This window comes from Cajanus cajan, chromosome 11 (genome assembly GCF_000230855.2).
Source record: "Cajanus cajan strain Asha chromosome 11, NIPB_CcT2T_4, whole genome shotgun sequence".
Taxonomy (NCBI): domain Eukaryota; kingdom Viridiplantae; phylum Streptophyta; class Magnoliopsida; order Fabales; family Fabaceae; genus Cajanus; species Cajanus cajan.
Genome location: NC_138527.1, coordinates 44,477,285 through 44,497,186, shown reverse-complemented (window position 1 = coordinate 44,497,186; position 19,902 = coordinate 44,477,285). Strand labels below are relative to the sequence as shown.

The window sequence follows — 19,902 nt, the reverse complement described above, 5'->3', positions numbered from 1 at the left end:
GCCACAAAGTAAATGATGCAAGCAACATTGCAAAACTCTTCTTTAGAGATGTGGTCAAATTCCATGGACTTCCTAGGACAATAGTTTCAGATAGAGATACTAAGTTCCTAAGCCATTTTTGGCGTGTCTTATGGTCAAGACTAGGAACTAAACTCGTCTTTTCAACTACTTGTCATCCTCAAACAGATGGCCAAACTGAGGTAGTTAATAGATCTCTGTCTACTATGCTTAGGGCAGTCCTGAAGGGCAATCACAAATCTTGGGATGAGTATTTGCCACACATTGAATTTGCCTACAACAGGGTAGTTCACAAAACTACCAATGTTTCTCCTTTTGAAGCTGTGTATGGGTTTAATCCTTTAACTCCATTAGATTTGATACCCCTTCCTAATGTTGAGCATTTCATTCATAAGGAAGGAGCATCTAGAGCTGAATTTGTTAAGAAAATACATGAAAGGATTAAAACTCATATCCAACTCCAAAACGAGAAATATGCTAAACAAAACAATAAAGGCAAAAGAACTATGATCTTCGAGGAAGGAGATTGGATTTGGCTTCATCTAAGAAAAGATCGTTTTCCTAAACAAAGGAAGTCCAAACTCAGTCCTAGAGGAGATGGTCCCTTTCAGGTCTTACAGCGTATCAATGATAACGCTTATAGACTTGATTTACCCTCTAATTATGGAGTAAGCCCTACTTTTAATGTAAGTGATTTAGAACCTTTTGTAGGTGCTAGTGATGACGAGGAAGAGTCTTCAGATTCGAGGACGAATCCTTTTCAAGAGGGAGGGAATGATGGAAGAGCATGGGCTAAAGGCCCAACCACTAGAGCTATGGCCAGGAGATTACTTGAAGACTTGTCTGTTTCAGAGCTTAATGGGCCCAATGGGCTTGGTGGGCCTAGGGTGCTTCTCACTTGGGCTTTAATAGATTGACACCATGTTTAAATTATAATTTCATAGAATAGGGATTTACTTTGTTTTGGTTTTGTATTTGACCTTAGATTAGGGTTTGTACACTTTGGGCTTATAATTGGGCTTCATGGGCTTTTGGGCTTTTGACACCCAATATTAGGCTCATTCTCCTTCTTGTAATTTTTCCTTTTCATTGTATTTCATTGACCATTATATTTAGGTCATTAGATTAGGATTTAAGGAGGATTTATTAATTCAAAGGATTAGGCAACATTAGGTTTAATTTAACTTGCATTTAAGTTGAATTTGAAGTCACATGGTTTGCGCCACCTTGGCTGAACATGTGTGACTCAAATTCAACCCTAAATGCAACTTAAATCCAACCTAAATGTATACTTAGCACATGGGACCGGTGAAGCACATGTGGGTTAAGTTTTGAATTCAAAATTCAAAATTGAATTCAAAACTTGGCGCCACATGTGAAGCCTCCACATTGGCGCCAAGTTGACCTAAATCCGGATGACATATAAGCTTCCCTCCTTATCTATTGTATTCACTTTTTGAGCTAATGAAATTTGAGAGTATTTTATGCCAAGTTTCCTCCAAAAGTCACCGAGAGTTCTAACTTCAAAACCCTAGGATAATTCACCTTAATCCTACCTTTTGAAGTGAGCTTTCCTTTGCTCCTTAAGCTTGGATACTTCCATCCATAGCCTAGGAAATCTTAGTTCCGAAAATCTTCCTCCAATCAAGTGTTCTAAGATTCGGTTCAAGTCTCTTTGAAGAGGATCCGTGCATAGGTGAAGCTAAGGAGAGGAATACCTACCACTTCTCCTTCCTTTGCCATCACAGCGCCCCATAACCGTTGACAGTTGGGCGTTGTTTGGCATTTCATAATGGACGGTGCTGGTCATTTTCATTTTTCATTAAATCAATTGCCACAAACGCAAATAGCACCTACCCAACCCAACAACACTATTCCATCTTTGTCCTCAATAAAAGCAAGAGCGCGTTATTACCATATTTATCAATCGACCAAGAGAGAGAGGAGGCTATATTCGCGCGTCTTTCTCTTTATTTCTCTGCCACCACCACCACATCTCTCCGTGTCTCCGTCTCCGTCTCCGATCTGCATTCTCCATTCTCATCAGATGCCGCCGCTACTCACGTGATCTGACCTGGTTTCGAGGCGCGACCCACTATTTTGAAATCGTGCAATTTAGTCCAGAATCGCGATTTTTTCGATTCACGCCATGATACGCACGATTCACATTCGATTCTTGATAAAAAACGAGACGACTTGCGATTCAAATCGCGAAGCCTCTTACTACCATGTCGGCGACATCCTAAGAAACAAATATAAAATCTGAAAAGGTAAATATAGTATGGTGTTCTCTCTTGATTCTGACTTTAATAGGCTAACTATATAATATTTCCTTGTATTCGTATCTCTTTTCTTGTTTTTAGGGTCAGGTTCGGATAAGACATGCCTTGCATTGGGCCAAGGTATGTGCATTGAATCACGGGTTACCGGAAAAATAGCAACAGAAGCTGAAAAATACTCCATTCAGCTTGATGTTGACGAGGGAGGATGATAAAAATATTCGTATCAGCAATTTATTGCTGTTAGAGCTTGTCAGCAGGTAATAATTTATATTGAATATTTTTTTTTTGTTTTAAATTTTTTATTTTGCTGAATGAATTTTTTTTTTGCCTTTTTTTACTACAGTTGGAAGCCAGAAAGTGAATCCTTTCTAATTCAGGACAACTTGATAAATTTTTCTGTTAAAGATGTCACAGTTATACTTGGCTTGCCAAGTGTGGGTGCTGACATAAATTTGAAACAGACGGGTGATGATTCTATTGTCCATAATTTATGTGATAAAAAAGTTTCTTATGAAAAATTAGTATCAGTGATGGAAACACTGAAATGTGATGATGATGTGGAGAAATTTTGTAGGTTGTATATTGCTGTTGCTTTTTTAGAATTTTATTTTCCCACGTCTGGGTCCTTGCTTGATTTTCCATTAAAATACCTAGATGATCTTAATCATCTATGAAATTTTAACTGGGCAAAAGTTATGCATGAAAATTAGTATCTTCCTTGAATTATGCATCAAAAAGACTCACTCATTCTCCAACTTAAATTGATTTAAATGGATGTGTGGCTGTTTTGAATGTATGGGTCTTTGAGCATTTATGCTCATCTAAGAGGCCAAAGACAGAAAAATTCCCCCAAGTGTTACAGTGGTTGAATAAAAGTTACTTTACGGATAAGGAGTTGAAGCAAAAATTTAATGAATTTGAGCTTTTTCAAACATTGTCCCCGTTTGACCACGAGCTGAAAATAAATGTTGTCTCTGAGACATTTGGTTCAAAGGCTGATTTTGATGGAAAGACTGATGTATCAAGTAACGAAAGCAAAATTGGAGCATTAGAATTGGTAGTTTCTGATGATTTTTAGGTGTTTTTTATTATTCTTTTTTCATATTTAACATTGCTATCCTTGGTTGATTTGTTCATTGTGAACTGCAGCATTTTGAAAATTTGGAGCAGCAGGAACACATGGAGGAGGTGGTCCAGTAGCAACACTTGGGGGAAGAGGTGCAGTGTTTTTTTTTAATTCTCCTTATTTTTTATTTATTTTAAATTAAGTTTATAATACATGCTTGTACTTGGCTGACAGGTAAAAAACTTGAGTGTTCAATGTAAGCTTTTGTTATCAGACTTCAACTAGACTATTGGAAACCTGGAAACAGGGCTAGCTACGAGGATGAATTGTGCCGCTCATGATGGTCACCTCGACGTTGTTAAACGTTTGATTGGATTTGGGGTAGATCCCAATAAGCTTGATTATGATGGCAGAACACCTTTGGTATCAACAACTTATTTTCATCAACTCTTTTTATAACACATTTCCATTTCTTCGTTATGCATAATTACATATAGATAATTTATCTATATATTCTCCCATTGCTTGTAATTTAATTTGTCTCTAGTATCTACTCAACACAGTAGCGTCAAACAAATACTTGGATTTGATTTTTCCTCCCGTTTCCCTCTTATTAACTTGATTTTATGTTTGCTATTACAGCATATCTCAGCATCAAAAGGATATGTAGATATTTCTTCCTTTCTTGTTGAACAAGGAGTAAATATCAATTCCACAGGTTAGCTTTTGAACTTTAAAGCCCAAATCAAGGACAATATTTTATTGAAAATGCTTCTTTGAAGAAAAAATAGTGTTACATTCTAAACACCCGTTTGTTTTAGATAAATTTGGACCCACTCCCACGCTTGAAGCCATCAAGAATGGACATGAAGAAGTAGCATCTGTACTTGTTAATTCGGGAGCGATCCTTATTATTGATGATGTTGGTAACTTTCTCTGCATGACTGTTGTAAAGAAGTACTTGGACCTTTTAAAAAGGGTTTTGGCTTGTGGAATCAATCCAAATGCCAAAAATTACGATCAACATACACCTCTTCACATAGCTGCCTCTCAAGGTTTGATTACAATGGCTGAATTACTACTAGAAGTAGGAGCAAGTGTTTTATCTAAGGACAGGTATGGACCAAATATTGAGTTAGCATTCTTATCAGGCAATACTTTTTATTCCATTAGCACCTTCATTGTTCTAATGTAAACTTATTTCATTGCTAACTTGGGGGGATCTTAGAATAGTATTTTTGTGTTGTTTATTGAATTGCAAACTAACATCTTTTAATATTTCCTTCTGGCAGATGGGGAAATACACCTCTTCTTGAAGCTCATACCGGTGGAAATAGAAATATGATCAAAATGCTCGAAGTTGTTAAAGTTTCTCAGTTGGCTGAGTTGTCCAGTAGTATTCATGAAACTCAAGGTATGGTTAAGTTTCTGAGCACAGAATACGATCTTAGACGATCTTTAGGTGTTTGGTACGTTGGCATTTGAACCTGGGTTGTTAGATACTCTGCATTTTGAACGTTAGGGATGTCAAGATTCTTATGTCTGGTTAGCAATTAAAATTCATTAAAACCATTCACATTATGTCCTAGAATCGTATCTTGCATTTTTATGTTTAACTACTGGGAAACCCAACATCTACAGAAATACATAATTTTTTTCCCCATGTACATTCTAACAAATCATACGCGTTCAACAATTTTGCAGCAACACCAATATTGCAGTCAAGAAATGAAATTCCCAGAAAGAGGTGTATAGTATTTCCTTTCCACCCATGGGATCAGAAAGAGGAAAGAAAAGAGGGAGTGGTCCTATGGGTTCCACAATGCATTGAAGAGCTTATAAAGGAAGCGATGAAACATTTGGACATTCCAAATGGTTCCTGTTTTTATCAGAACTAGGTGGCAAAATTCTTTATGTGGACATGATTTACAATGATGAGAAGCTATTTCTGGTGAATGAAGCACAAAATGGGGTGAAAAATTCTGGTTATCCCAGTGTCCAGGCACAGAAGTAGGATCAAAAATTGTAAACGTAGTTACGACTAGTTGGTTAAAATACCTTTCCTCAGCCCACAAATTTTTCAATTCCAAACCAGAAAGTGTGGAAAATAGATCCAGAAACTATGTTCAATCAATTTGCATTGTATGTCTGCAGTTGTTGTTAGTACAAACGAATTATTTATCGAAAAATGTATATCTCACCACTGCGAAAGGCTTATGTTTCATTCTTAAATTAATAATTTATTTTTCCAGGACAGAAAAAATGTGCAGAGGAAAGATGCAAGCATGGGGGCACATGCAAATGGAGGAGGTGATGAGTCTTTGTGTTGTTGGGGGGGGGGGTAGTTCCCGCATCCAGTTACAGGTAGTCAGCAAGGAACGAAGATGACAAAAATGTTGCTAGGGGTAGATGAAGGTGCTAGAAGTTACGCCTCATTACTGCGTATCATATTTAGACTTTTAGAGTCTTAGATACTAAGGAGTTCTCAGAAAATAGTATTTGTTCATAGGGGGATCTATTTTAAGATTGGATCCTTAAGTCCTAGAAATTGAATTTATAATATTGTATATTAAAAAAGTGGTAACCCGAACTTCATAACAAATTAAGTGTTAAAAACTCAGTAGGGAGGAAAAGTCGGAGTTGACATGGATTGTAAATTTGTAACTATAGGGTCTGTCTTATTGTTTGCCTTTATTTATTTGAGTGCTTCTAAAATTGTTTCATACTTGCTTCTTTGCTATTTGAAGGCTTGGATTCTGGATGCAAGCCCTGGAAAAGTTCGAGCAGGTGGAGATGGAGAGGACCATCCAACAGAACTCATATCCTTTCTAAGTACATTGCCACTCCCTTGCTTGAAGCCATCAAGAATGGACATGAAGAAGTAGCATCGATACTTGTTAATTCGGGAGTGATCCTTACTATTGATGATGTTGGTAACTTTCTCTGCATGATTGTTGTAAAGAAGGACTTGGACCTTTTAAAAAGGTTTTTGGCTTGTGGAATCAATCCAAATGCCAAAAATTATGATCAACATACACCTCTTCACATAGCTGCCTCTCAAGGTTTGATTACAATGGCTGAATTACTACTAGAAGCAGGAGCAAGTGTTTTATCTAAGGACAGGTATGGACCAAATATTGAGTTAGCATTCTTATCAGGCAATACTTTTTATTCCATTAGCACCTTCATTGTTCTAATGTAAACTTATTTCATTGCTAACTTGGGGGGATCTTAGAATAGTATTTTTTGTGTTGTTTATTGAATTGCAAAATAGCATCTTTTAATATTTCCTTCTGGCAGATGGGGAAATACACCTCTTCTTGAAGCTCATACCGGTGGAAATAGAAATATGATCAAAATGCTCGAAGTTGCTAAAGTTTCTCAGTTGGCTGAGTTGTCCAGTAGTATTCATGAAACTCAAGGTATGGTTAAGTTTCTGAGCACAGAATACGATCTTAGACGATCTTTAGGTGTTTGGTACGTTGGCATTTGAACCTGGGTTGTTAGATACTCTGCATTTTGAATGTTAGGGATGTCAAGATTCTTATGTCTGGTCAGTAATTAAAATTCATTAAAACCATTCACATTATGTCCTAGAATCGTATCTTTCATTTTTAAGTTTAACTACTGGGATACCCAACATCTACTGAAAACATAATTTTTTTCCCCATGTACATTCTAACAAATCATACGCGTTCAACAATTTTGCAGCAACACCAATGTTGCAGTCAAGAAATGAAATTCCCAGAAAGAGGTGTATAGTATTTCCTTTCCACCCATGGGATCAGAAAGAGGAAAGAAAATAGGGAGTGGTCCTATGGGTTCCACAAAGCATTGAAGAGCTTATAAAGGAAGCGATGAAACATTTGGACATTCCAAATGGTTCCTGTATTTTATCATAACAAGGTGGAAAAATTCTTTATGTGGACATGATTTACAATGATGAGAAGCTATTTCTGGTGAATGTAGCACAGAATGGGGTGAAAATTTCTGGTTATCCCAGTGTCCAGACACAGAAGTAGGATCAAAAATTGTAAACGTAGTTACGACTAGTTGGTTAAAATACCTTTCCTCAGCCCACAAAGTTTTCTATTCCATATCAGAAAGTGTGGAAAATAGATTCAAAAACTATGTTCAATCAATTTGCATTGTATGTCTGCAGTTGTTGTTAGTACAAACCAATTATTTAGCAAAAAATGTATATCTCACCACTGCGAAAGGCTTATGTTTCATTCTTAAATTAATAATTTATTTTTCCAGGAAAGAAAAAATGTGCAGAGGAAAGATGCAAGCATGGGGGGCACATGCAAATGGAGGAGGTGATGAGTCTTTGTGTTGTTGGGGGGGGGGGGGTAGTTCCCGCATCCAGTTATAGGTAGTCAGCAAGGAACGAAGATGACAAAAATGTTGCTAGGGGTAGATGAAGGTGCTAGAAGTTATGCCTCATTACTGCGTATCATATTTAGACTTTTAGAGCCTTAGATACTAAGGAGTTCTCAGAAAATAGTATTTGTTCATAGGGGGATCTATTTTAAGATTGGATCCTTAAGTCCTAGAAATTGAATTTATAATATTGTATATTAAAAAAGTGGTAACCCGAACTTCATAACAAATTAAGTATGTTAAAAACTCAGTAGGGAGGAAAAGTCGGAGTTGACATGGATTGTAAATTTGTAACTATAGGGTCTGTCTTGTTGTTTGCCTTTATTTATTTGAGTGCTTCTGAAATTGTTTCATACTTGCTTCTTTGCTATTTGAAGGCTTGGATTCTGGATGCAAGCCCTGGAAAAGTTCGAGCAGGTGGAGATGGAGAGGACCATCCAACAGAACTCATATCCTTTCTAAGTACATTGCCACTCCCTTGCTTGAAGCCATCAAGAATGGACATGAAGAAGTAGCATCTGTACTTGTTAATTCGGGAGCGATCCTTACTATTGATGATTTTGGTAACTTTCTCGGCATGATTGTTGTAAAGAAGGACTTGGACCTTTTAAAAAGGGTTTTGGCTTATGGAATCAATCCAAATGCCAAAAATTACGATCAACGTACACCTCTTCACATAGCTGCCTCTCAAGATTTGATTACAATGGCTAAATTATGATTTTCTTGACAAAAGGCTGGTAAAAAATGTTTGATTTTTGATGGTCTTATTAATCTCTTATTTATCATTTATTTAATATCTTTAGCAAATTATTCCCTATCTTCTTCGGTATAAATCATCGAGCTTCCATAGTTTTTTCTTTTCAATTTATTTTTTGATTTTGGTATTTAATGGATATTGTAATTTATTAATAAATATTTCTTTATATATTTCTTTAGTTTGATTGTTTAGCCGATAATAATATTTTTGATATTCAAAAATAAAATTATCTATTTTACACATGTTACATATTTGAATTTTATTTGAATGTGATTTTGTCTTTTTATGTAAAAAATTATTTACTCATTTTTTTAATGTTCAAACATATTATAATCAATAAAATTCTGATACATTAAATTTGTTATAATTTTTACTAAGTCTTAGGCAGTATTTATCTCTTTTTTTTCCTCTATATTATATCATTGTTCATTTTCTATTGATGATAAATATTTTAATACATTTCCAAAGGTTTTATACATAATAAAATTACTTACATCTATTACGCCTAATACCTGATATAATAAAATTTTCAGAACCAGAAAATACAGATAAAAACAAAGAATCTGAAATAAATAAATTATTTATACAAGTAAAAAACCTTGCAAAAATAATTGCTGAAAAAAATATGATGACATATGTTTTAGATAAATATTTACTCAGAGATAGAAAAAATACTAATACGGTTATTGACTTTTCCTAAAGAAATAAGAGAAAAGATAATGAATATATTAATAGAAGACTGTTTTATAGAAGAACTAGAGCAATTAGAAATTGAAGAAAATAGAAGAATTATAAATGAGTTAATAGAAAGAGAAGAATTTTCTAATTTTAATAATAGAATGATAAAATGTACCAAAATTTGTAAATGAGTTGCTAAATGTACAATTTTAAAAATTATATACTAAAATTTAAAAAAAATCATAAAACTTTGATGATAAAATTACAATTAAGTCAAAATCACGTTAATACAAATTATTATTATTATTTTTGTTATATATAATTTTTTTTTATGATAATTACCATAAAATTTATATCGATGATAATTTTTATTAGTTGATATTTGAGAATTTAAAAGTTTTAGGATGATATCCATAATGATTATACTTACTAATTTTTCTTACAATTAATTATAATTGAAATAAATAATTGTTTGAATTTTTTTTTGAAAATAATTTTAAACTTAAATTTTGTTGAAATATAATAAAAAAAATAGCTTTTATATGATATACTAATTTTAAGGAGCAAAATCACTTTAACTTCAAATTTTTATACATATCAAGTAACTTAATTTTCAGATTTTTTAATAATTTTTTTGAACTAAATATACAACTTGTTTTTAATAAATATTTTTAAAAACAATTTCTTTATATATGTTTTAGAGTCAATTAAGAAAGATAAGGAGTAAGTATCCTCTCCATTTATTTCTCTTAATTTTTAAAATCTATTTTTATGATTTGAAGTATTTAAAGAACACTAAATATTAATTTTGCATTTTTTATACACTCAAAATTATAATAATTAAAAAAAAAACAATTAAAAAAAGAGAGAATATATATTCGACAGAGAAATCGTGCCAAAACAATAAACAAGTGACGAAAAACCAATTAGATTTGGACCAATCTCATATACACTATTCATTTCTATTTCAACAAGGAAAATGATAAAATCTTCTAATGAGATTCCGAAATACGTTTCGAATAATTAAAATAATAATTTAAGTTATAAAATATTAAATTAAATAATTATTTTATAAGAAATTTACTATAAAAAAAATAATTTTTTAATAGTTGAAGGATGATTCGGATGAAGATTTCAGAATAAAGCTACTTTCAACAAATGGATACCTGTACCCGAAACAGATGCAAGTTATTTTTATGCAACTAAACACAGATTAAGAGAGTTTTATAAAAAAATAAACTAATCTTAAAGTTTAATTAAGACATGTCCTGTCTCATTAACTTGGTCTTTCACATATTTTAGATGTTTGAATTCACTTTAACATTGTTATCTTTTAAATAATTATATTTTTTAAATATATATTTGTATAATTTTTTAATGTGTTTATCTCTAAATATCATATAATTAAATATCACATTACTTAAATATTAATAGAATAATATCTCATAAATCAAAGTTAGAATTTAAACTATATTATTTTAAAAGATTAGAATTACAAATTAATAAAATTAAAAATGTAATTTAACTTATAAATTTATAATACGCTGTCGTTGTCTCGTTGAGAAGATGTGTGTAGGTGATCCGTGTGCAACAACCAGATCCAGGCGAAGAAGGCCCAAAGGTACACACAGCACCCCATAACCGTTGACAATTGGGTTGTTTGGCATTTCATAATGGATGGTGCGGTCATTTTTATTTTTCATTAAAGGCAGATCTCCACTCTCATATAAACACACCTCCTTTTTAAAAAAAAATATATAAAATATCTAAATTACCCTTAAAAAAAAATAAAATTTCTAAATTTACACCCCCTTTTCCTTCCCCTTTCCCATCCCCGCACCCCGCACCTCCTTCCCGCACCCCGCAGCCTCGTTAAGGAAAATAGATCCTCATCATACCCCTACTTTCTTCTCTCTTCGATCTCACTTCTACCCCTTTTTTCCAATATCTCTTCTTTTTCTATCACATCAATCACAGGTTCTATTACTTTCTCTCTCTACCCTCTCTCCTTTCTCTCTGTCTGTTATTTCCACTCCCAATTTTGAGTGGATGAATATCATTACTCCAATACAAACAAGCTACAGCTGTCATCGCATCTACTTTTCCAAAAATCATTTCCCATCAATGTTCACTACTTCGGTAAATCCGATGATAATGCGTTTCCTGGGAACAGCACAATATAAAGCCTACTCTTTATTTTCCATAATTTGATTTTGTTTCTTTCATCAAAAATTCATGTCAACGTTTTCAAAAAGAAAAAAAATGAACAAAACTCCACCACACACTATTTTTCACAAGAAGAAAACAGATCAAATGCATGCAATAATAACAAGTAAAAATAATTCGAAGTCCCGAGACTGAGACCTCAACAAACGCACACGAATGAAAATAGAAATAAATGAGTGGAAGAAAAAAAAATCTATTACGGCGTAACGTTTGGAATAATGAAGGAAAGAGAGTGGTCCACCAAATAATAATATGATGAGAAAAATATCTGATTGGAGGAAATCAAGAGACAAGACACAACAAACAGAAAGATAAAAATTAGAGAAATGATAAGAGATGAAATGTGAAAGAAAAAAAGTAATAAGAAAGTGAAGAAATGGAAGGAGAAGAGATCAGATCGGAGAGGGAAGAAACGGACCGTCCATCTCGACGATGGGGTTGGCGACAGTGATCTTGTGGAAGGTCATGGCGGGCGGAGGAAGAGAAGGTTAGGTGAGAAGTAATATCGTGGGGAAGGGGGTGTGGGGTGCGAGTAAGGGAGTGCGGGGTGCAAATTTAGAAATTTTATTTTTTTAAGGGTAATTTAGACATTTTTTATATTTTTTTTAAAAAAAGGGTGTGTTTATATGAGAGTGGAGGTGTGTTTATCATCTCCCTTCATTAAATCAATTGCCACAAACGCAAACAGCACCTACCCAACCCAACCCAACAACACTATTGCATCTTTGTCCTCAATAAAAGCAAGAGCGCTTTATTATCATATTTATCAACCGACCAAGAGAGAGAGGAGGCTATATTCGCGCGCCTCTCTCTTTATTTCTCCGCCACCACCACCGCATCTCTCCGTGTCTCCGTCTCCGTCTCCGATCTGCATTCTCCATTCTCATCAGATGCCGCCGCTACTCTCCAATTCCGCGCCATGCTGCACCGCCGTCGTTTACTCCTCCCACCGGAAGGCGACATTCGCCTCTCCTTCATGGAGGAATTGCAAGCTCACGTCTCCAACTCTGCGTTTCTCCGAGGTGCATTTCTTATTTCTTAACCTTTTCTTTTCGCTTTACTGTTGCTTCGATATTTCCTATGCATTGTGCTAATTTGGTATACGTCACGCTCGCATTTAAGCTTCGCTTTGCGTATTTCAACCGGCGCGACGTCTATGTTACTGTTAAATCGGTTTGTATGACATCAGCGAAGAAAATATATGATCGGTTGCTAATTTTGCCGTTTGAGCTTCATATTCAGTTGCGTTAGTTTTAGCAATGTTTACTGCGATACGTTCATTGCGTTCACACTGTGTGCCTCACTAGTTTTGTATGGGTTTTTTTTTTTTTGGTGTAGAATGACAAATTCAATGTGTCACGGTTAGCTCTTGGCCACTCTAGGCGAGCGGTTAAAGAGCGGACTATATCAATGGCATTAGTTGGCGACGCTGTTGGACAAAAGGGGGAAGTGGCCAGCTCATCTAGCATCTTGGTAATCTCACTCTGCTCATTGAAAACTGCAAATTGCAATTGCATGCATTTCTATGGATAATTTATTAATTTGCTTCTATTTTGTGTTTACACTTGGCACTTAAAATAGAGAAGAGAAGCTTCTTGTGATTTCTTAGATGGAAAGTAAGCCAACCATGAAGTTTGTTCAATGTGTTTAGTAGGCAGATAAGGAGAAAAGAAGAAGTTCTCAATTACTACTTCGGACCTATATTTAAGAGAAAAAAAAAAAAAACTTAATTTGCATGTATTTCAGTTTAAGAAATTTAAGCATTTTTTTTTGCTTATATAGGTCCAGAGGGAGTATTGGCAAAATGTCTAATTTGTCCTTATTTATTATAACTGAGTTTTTTTTTTTATGTGTGACTGCAGGCATATGATTTGATTCAGGGGGCACTTGTAAGTATTATTTATTTCTTGCTTCTCAATTTCATCTAAGAGGAATTTGTTATCACTTTGCATTGAATTAATCTGCTCACTTTCTAGATTCGTAGTGTTCCATTCAGTCCAATAGGACGTATTGGGACATTCGTTTTTAGTTGTTCTTAGCTGACAATGCAAGATCATTCCTCACTGGCCTTTATGTCACACATACCACGTTGCTTTAGGCTAAAGCTAAACAAAACTTTGCGTTTTTAGTTGGGCTGATTTATGGCAGAATGTTAGACATAGATTATTTAAGCTTACAACTTATATAAAAAAGAAGAATAATAATAACAAGGGAACATACTTTTGAAGAAATTAAATTGTCTCTTCGCTATAGAAACCAAAGTTATGAATTCACTATACTGGTCCTTGAAAGAAGATGGTTCACTTTTTCTTGGATTTTCCCTCATTTAGAAATGTATCTATCAAACTATTGTCTCCAATAGTTCAATCATACTCAATATGGATGAGGATGACAACAAAAACTAGGTGGGGTTGGCTGAAGGGGTGTTTGATGGGGATCTTGTTTGGGCTTATGAAAATACATTTGAACTTATTCCAATGAGTTTCATTGTTAAATTTATGTCATAAGCCCTCATGTGATAAGAGCTCATAAATTTATGCTTAATTAAGTTGTTTACACAAATGCACCCTTAGTGATATTAAATAATAATATGGAACAAAAAATTGTTAACCATACAAACCTATTAATAATTTATCGACATGTTCAAACTTCAAAAGGCTTCTTAACAAAATAGAGTTGAAACTTTATGAAAGTATTGAGATGAAAGTTTGTAGCCTGACACTGGATCGATGCAAACATCACGTTTTTTAATACAGAGTTAATGAATTTCATTGATATGCTTTTTATGTAATTCTACAAAAGACTAATACACAAATAATTTACTATGCCCAGGTGAGATGGAGTTCTGTTATGGACAGATCTTTACCTGATCCACCAACTGCTGTTTTTCTTCATGGGATCCTTGGTTGCAGGAAAAACTGGGGTTTGTGCTACTGTGTACATACTGTTTTTCACAAGCCTTTTGCAATATAAAATTTATGCATGACCTGAATTGCTTCTATGTTATGTGCATGATTATCATGTGGTAACAATGTATTACCCCTGATCAAACTACCGTTGTCTTCTACATGCTCCCAAAACTCATCAAGAATTTTAGAGTAGCTTTGGTCTTAGTTGCAGACCAGGATATTTATATTTTGTAGTTAATCTGTGACTGAGCATTTCAAGGCTTTTTTTTTTGTTCAGGTGACAATGACATAGCACTTTTCTTTTTTAGTAGTTTTCTTGTGGTTTCTGATATTTGGGTTGGATATGTTTTGTATTAGCAAGGATCTATATCTAGTGCTGAGGAATATATAAATTGAAAATAATGTGTTGTTAGTTTCATAATTCACTGCTGAAAGATGATATTGCAGGAACTTTTGCTAGGAGATTGGCTCAAGAGTTTCCTACGTGGCAGGTATTTTACTTTACATTTTTGTCCTAAGCTTTGTTAGGTACTACTTACCATATAAATTTCTTTTAGTTATATCAAGCATTACACATATGGATTTGTTAATTTAATATTGATCCACTAAGGGAATAGTTACATCATCAACAAACTATTAATACCATGAATTCAAAACTCGGTTAAAATATATTATTTAAAGTGGATGATGTATCACTTTCTTGTTTGTTGATTGTGTTATGAGTTTGGATCAAATTATTAGACTCTATAATTAGGTAATATTTTGTTTTCTGGCTATCCTCAATTGTCCAATTCAAGAACATTTTGGATTTACATATATCTGAATCCTGTTTGCTTCTTTTGTTTGCATTGACAGTTTCTTTTGGTAGACTTGCGATGTCATGGTGATTCAACATCAATAAAAAAGAGAGGCCCCAATACCGTTGCATCTGCTGCTTTTGATGTTTTGAAACTGGTGCGCTTTCTTTACCATGTTTCCAAAATCATTATCATATTTATGTGGTGGGCTTGCTAAAGAATGGAGCCAGGGATCTATATCAATTCCAATCAACCCACTCTTAAAGGGATTTAAACCTTGGTTGTGCAACATGGAATGCCCAGTGTTCAACCATTTGGGTTTCCTCTTAAGGATTCTCACCCCACCTTGACCCTTCCTTTGTTTCATGATTTATGATTTCTCTCTAATTTGGGTGAATTCCTCAAATTATTGGCTTTACCACTTTTGCTCCCTTAATTTTAGTTGCATTTTGTTTTCCTTCTTTGACTATAAAATGCTAGATGATACCAATAGTGGGAATTAAAATCCCTTGCGATTTTTTAAAATGAAGTATGTTTTCTGTGTTTATGGAATATTTTACTATTGATAGAAAACTTTGGGATATTTGAAATTTAAGTCAAACATGTTTATTATAGTTAATAATTTTTTTAAGAGAACTGAATAGATACATACAGTTGTGTTTTCATTTATTTTATATTTCCTTTCTTTTAATAACATCCTCTTTGTTCTTCTGATAGGTTCGGGATCTAAGAATAACACCTCGTGTGTTAGTTGGTCATAGTTTCGGGGGGAAAGGTTAGTTATTGAGCTTTTTTAATTTAATTTTTATATACCATTTTTCAGTAGCCAATTTTACTTACATTGTTTAATTTTCTCAGTTGTTTTGAGCATGGTGGACCAAGCTGCAAAGCCTCTTGCTCGGCCAGTGAGAGTAAGTTCAAATTCAGTTGTTTCTTTTTTGGTATTGCTGGACGAAGGATTAGCTATAAACTGTTTAGTTCTTTGTGTTAAAAATATGCAACATGTTGGTTTGAACTTTTTTTTGGTGATGTTTTGAATCCATACATGGCTTTACGGATGAAAATATGTATAAAGGAGCATGTATAGCAGTTTCCCTTAAATCTTAATCATACGAGTGTGGTGGCACCTGAGAGTGGAAAGACAGCTCTGGTTAAGTGTCAGTGGGAGGTGAGGTTGGAAAAGTATGACAAGATGGCTGGAAATGATGCTGGCAGAATTTGGTGGTTGGAAAAAGCATCGTACACTTACATGTCCTTCTGCATGAAAAAATGTGCAGAGGAAAGATGCAAACATGGGGGGCACATGCAAATGGAGGAGGTCATGAGTCTTTGTGTTGTGGGGGGAAGGGGGGGTGAAGTTCCCGCATCCAGTTACAGGTAGTCAGCAAGGAACGAAGATGACAAAAATGTTGCTAGGGGTAGATGAAGGTGCTAGAAGTTACGCCTCATTACTGCGTATCATATTTAGAGTTTTAGAGTCTTAGACACTAAGGAGTTCTCAGAAAATAGTGTTTGTTCATAGGGGGATCTATTTTAAGATTGGATCCTTAAGTCCCAGAAATTAAACTTATAATATTGTATATTAAAAAAGTGGTAACCCGAACTTCATAACAAATTAAGTCTGTTAAAAACTCAGTAGGGAGGAAAAGTCGGAGTTGACATGGATTGTAAATTTGTAACTATAGGGTCTGTCTTATTGTTTCCCTTTATTTATTTGAGTGCTTCTGAAATTGTTTCATACTTGCTTCTTTGCTATTTGAAGGCTTGGATTCTGGATGCAAGCCCTGGAAAAGTTCGAGCAGGTGGAGATGGAGAGGACCATCCAGCAGAACTCATATCCTTTCTAAGTACATTGCCAAAGGAGGTAGATCTTTAATTGATTCTTCTGTCGCCCCCCCCCCCCCCCCCCCACTTTCAATTAATGTGTCTTTTTGAGAAAAAGAATGTAACATTGACGTTAATTTGATTCAATATGTTGCTTTTGTTTTGGTTCCTAAACTTCAAGGTTTGGTTGTTGGGTCTGATCTAAATTATTGACACTTTCCTATTTTATTATTAAATTCAAAGTTTGAATTGTAATTAATATCAAGATATGGTGTTATATGGAATATTTGTTTCTAATAAAGGTGGTTTCTTGTCAATCAATTTTTTGTGGGCTATAAATATCGTAGTTGTATTAGGGTTTTAGGGAATAATTATAGATATGAAAATGAGGATGAGTGTGACAAAGATTTTCTTGTGAGGTCCACCTCTCCCTCTAAGGGTTTAGTATATTTGATCTCTTCTCATTTGTAGATGGAGATTGAGAGTGCCACAAAATTTTATCCTGTGACCTTGTATATATATATATATATATATATAGTATATTTGATCTCTTCTCATTTGTAGATGTAGGCACAGTAGGTTGAACCATGTTAAATTTGGGTTTTTTTTATGCTTTTATTTAAATTGACAGAATGATATGACCATTTTTTTTTTTTTTTAAATTTCTATGACCATTTCCTCAACGAAGGTCTCTTCAAAGCGGGATGTTGTCAAAGCTCTTATTCAACAAGGATTTTCCAACGATGTGGCACAGGTATATAGTTATGACATTATTTGATGCCAATCGCCGTTCAATTTGTGCGTGTTTTCTTGCTTGCTTTACAATGTTAGAAATTCGTGTTCATGGATAGTATACAGGTTAGAAATTGCGTTTATTGATAGTTGGATACTGTATACTTTTCCTTGGTTCAATGATTGGTGAAGCTAATGCTGAGGAAAGTATTTGATTACTATCCCATTTACTCTCTGCTCTTCACTGATATTTTATGCTACAATGCCGTCGCAAAAATTATATAATGCATGATTCGTGGTAAACTATAGTGCCCTTAAGGAAATCGTTAAATTCTGATTGAAAAGTTTAAAAAAAATATCGTAAACTCGTCATGCAGCCAGCTCTTGGATGAAGTGATGAACTAGTAGAGCAAGAAGTCAAAATTGGCATCAAGTCACGAAAGATGTTTATAAAATTGCAGCAAAATACTGAAAACTTTAACAGTCTACTGATAACCTAGTAGACATAAATTGTTTTAGAAAAATCTAAATTAGGAGTAATTAGTATATGATGAACATATTTATATTAAATATTCATAGATGAAAACTTTTGTTTTACTCCTTTAGGCAATTTCAGTTTGTTTGCCTATCTGAATCGTCACACATCTATGATTGTTTGATCAGATGATTGATTAAACAAATTTTAAAGATCTTTGTTGCCTTGATAAATAAGTTGGATGTTACAAAAGCAACATAATTCACACTAAAATTAATGAAGATAAAATAAATAAATATTTTGTCAATTTTTCTCCCTCTATTACATTTTGATTTTTTTTCCTTTCTGTTTTCCATGTAGTGGGTTGTGACTAACCTGCGACCTACCAGCTCTCCTGGTTCACAATCGTCAGGCTTCTCATGGGTGTTTGACCTAAGGGGGATTGCAGAAATGTATCAATCCTATGAAGAAACAAATTTGTGGTACTTTCTGTGATCTATGATAACAATGCTAGCTGTAATATATTGATTTTTACGAGCCTTACTTCTTTGGTTGAGATGGTTCCCGCCTTGAGTATGAATTAGAATGATAGATAGAGTCAGGTCCTGTGTGATTGTTAATTTTATATTTGTTGAAGAAATAACTCCATTGTTAGTGTATTTACTGATGCCAGGTTTAATGATATATGCAATCACATTTAATTTTGAAATAAATCTTTCCATACAGAAGATTGTGTGTGGAACCAATAATGAATTATGCTTCTTTTCATAGGAAAATTGTTGAAGATGTACCTCGGGGTGTACATGTGAACTTTTTGAAAGCAGAAAGAAGTTTACATAGATGGGCTCTTGAAGATCTTCAGCGGATCCATGCCGCTGAGGAGCTTGCTGTTGAGGAAGGAGGTGGGGTTGAAATGCATGTCCTTGAAGATGCTGGTCACTGGGTACGTTATGTCACCTGGTTATTTTCTTTGGAATTATTTCATGTTGTCTCATATTAACGATGGAGTGAGGATGAATTGTGTATTGTGGAGCTTGCTTGTGACGCTATTTAAAAAAGGATTTACTTTGTCTATCAACAGGTACATGCTGATAACCCAGATGGACTCTTCAGGATATTGTCATCATCTTTCAAGTGAAGCAAGACCGGAATTTACATGTGTGTTCTCTCTAGTAACTTATATTTATACGAGATGGGATTGCCTTTCACACTTCACAGTTTGATGCTATTCCTTCTTCCCATTTTTTTGCCTTGTTGTCCCTATTGTATATGCTATTGTTTTTTATCTTCTTGTACATCTCCATAAATTATATATATATTTTTTTTATATTTATTTATCGTTACTCTATTCAGTAAATCTCCCCGCAACTAAGTTTCTGTCGTAGCGCTGATGCCTAAATGTAGATGAGCATTACTTTTAGTTGCTTAGAATCAGATAATACACGAAACATATTGATGTATTCAACTTTCGTTTGTGTAATGACCGAATATCTCTGATTATTCGTTAAGCCTCTAAGATCTTTGTTATTTATTGGAAATTGAAATGTGGATTGCTAGTATTTTCTTTCTTTCTTCAACACATTTATTAGTTAAAATTTATTAACAATGATAAAATCATGATTGATTTTTTATTTATGCATTACGAAGTGAGATTAGTAAAATTTGTCATTTTTAATAAATTTTAGTTTATAATAGAAACTGTGTTCCAAAAAATTTGTTAAATAATATTTTACTAAGCATTATTATTAGAAATTT

At 34.0% G+C, this 19,902-nt stretch overlaps 2 protein-coding genes and 1 long non-coding RNA gene across 4 annotated transcripts; 2 read left to right on the top strand and 1 right to left on the bottom strand.

Annotated features, from left to right (window-relative positions):
• Window positions 1–1,870: 1,870 nt before the first annotated feature.
• On the top strand, window positions 1,871–8,926 carry LOC109810895 (uncharacterized). 2 transcript variants are annotated; one of them, XM_083067104.1, is made up of 9 exons: window positions 1,871–2,288; window positions 2,382–2,557; window positions 2,644–3,789; window positions 4,009–4,084; window positions 4,188–4,482; window positions 4,659–4,780; window positions 6,114–6,489; window positions 6,667–6,788; window positions 8,127–8,926. In XM_083067104.1, exons 3-9 carry the CDS (start codon window positions 3,688–3,690, stop codon window positions 8,465–8,467), a joined length of 1,434 nt encoding a protein of 477 aa, XP_082923230.1. In that variant the 5' UTR covers window positions 1,871–2,288; window positions 2,382–2,557; window positions 2,644–3,687; the 3' UTR covers window positions 8,468–8,926. The 2 variants fall into 2 exon arrangements, with proteins under 2 accessions (XP_082923230.1, XP_082923231.1); XM_083067105.1 differs by lacking the exon at window positions 8,127–8,926 and adding an exon at window positions 7,078–8,081.
• A 1,710-nt stretch (window positions 8,927–10,636) lies between these two features.
• LOC145953025 (uncharacterized) lies at window positions 10,637–11,966 on the bottom strand. Its single transcript, XR_014430545.1, has 2 exons — window positions 11,829–11,966; window positions 10,637–11,347 (listed from the first exon to the last, which is right to left on the bottom strand). It is a non-coding gene; the product is annotated as an uncharacterized LOC145953025 (long non-coding RNA).
• Window positions 11,967–11,987: 21 nt separating this feature from the next.
• LOC109810843 (alpha/beta-Hydrolases superfamily protein) lies at window positions 11,988–19,484 on the top strand. Its single transcript, XM_020374417.3, has 13 exons — window positions 11,988–12,432; window positions 12,749–12,883; window positions 13,273–13,299; window positions 14,243–14,333; window positions 14,767–14,810; window positions 15,175–15,273; window positions 15,834–15,891; window positions 15,975–16,027; window positions 16,879–16,980; window positions 17,629–17,694; window positions 18,508–18,629; window positions 18,919–19,090; window positions 19,229–19,484. Exons 1-13 carry the CDS (start codon window positions 12,037–12,039, stop codon window positions 19,283–19,285), a joined length of 1,422 nt encoding a protein of 473 aa, XP_020230006.2. The 5' UTR covers window positions 11,988–12,036; the 3' UTR covers window positions 19,286–19,484.
• Window positions 19,485–19,902: the final 418 nt, after the last annotated feature.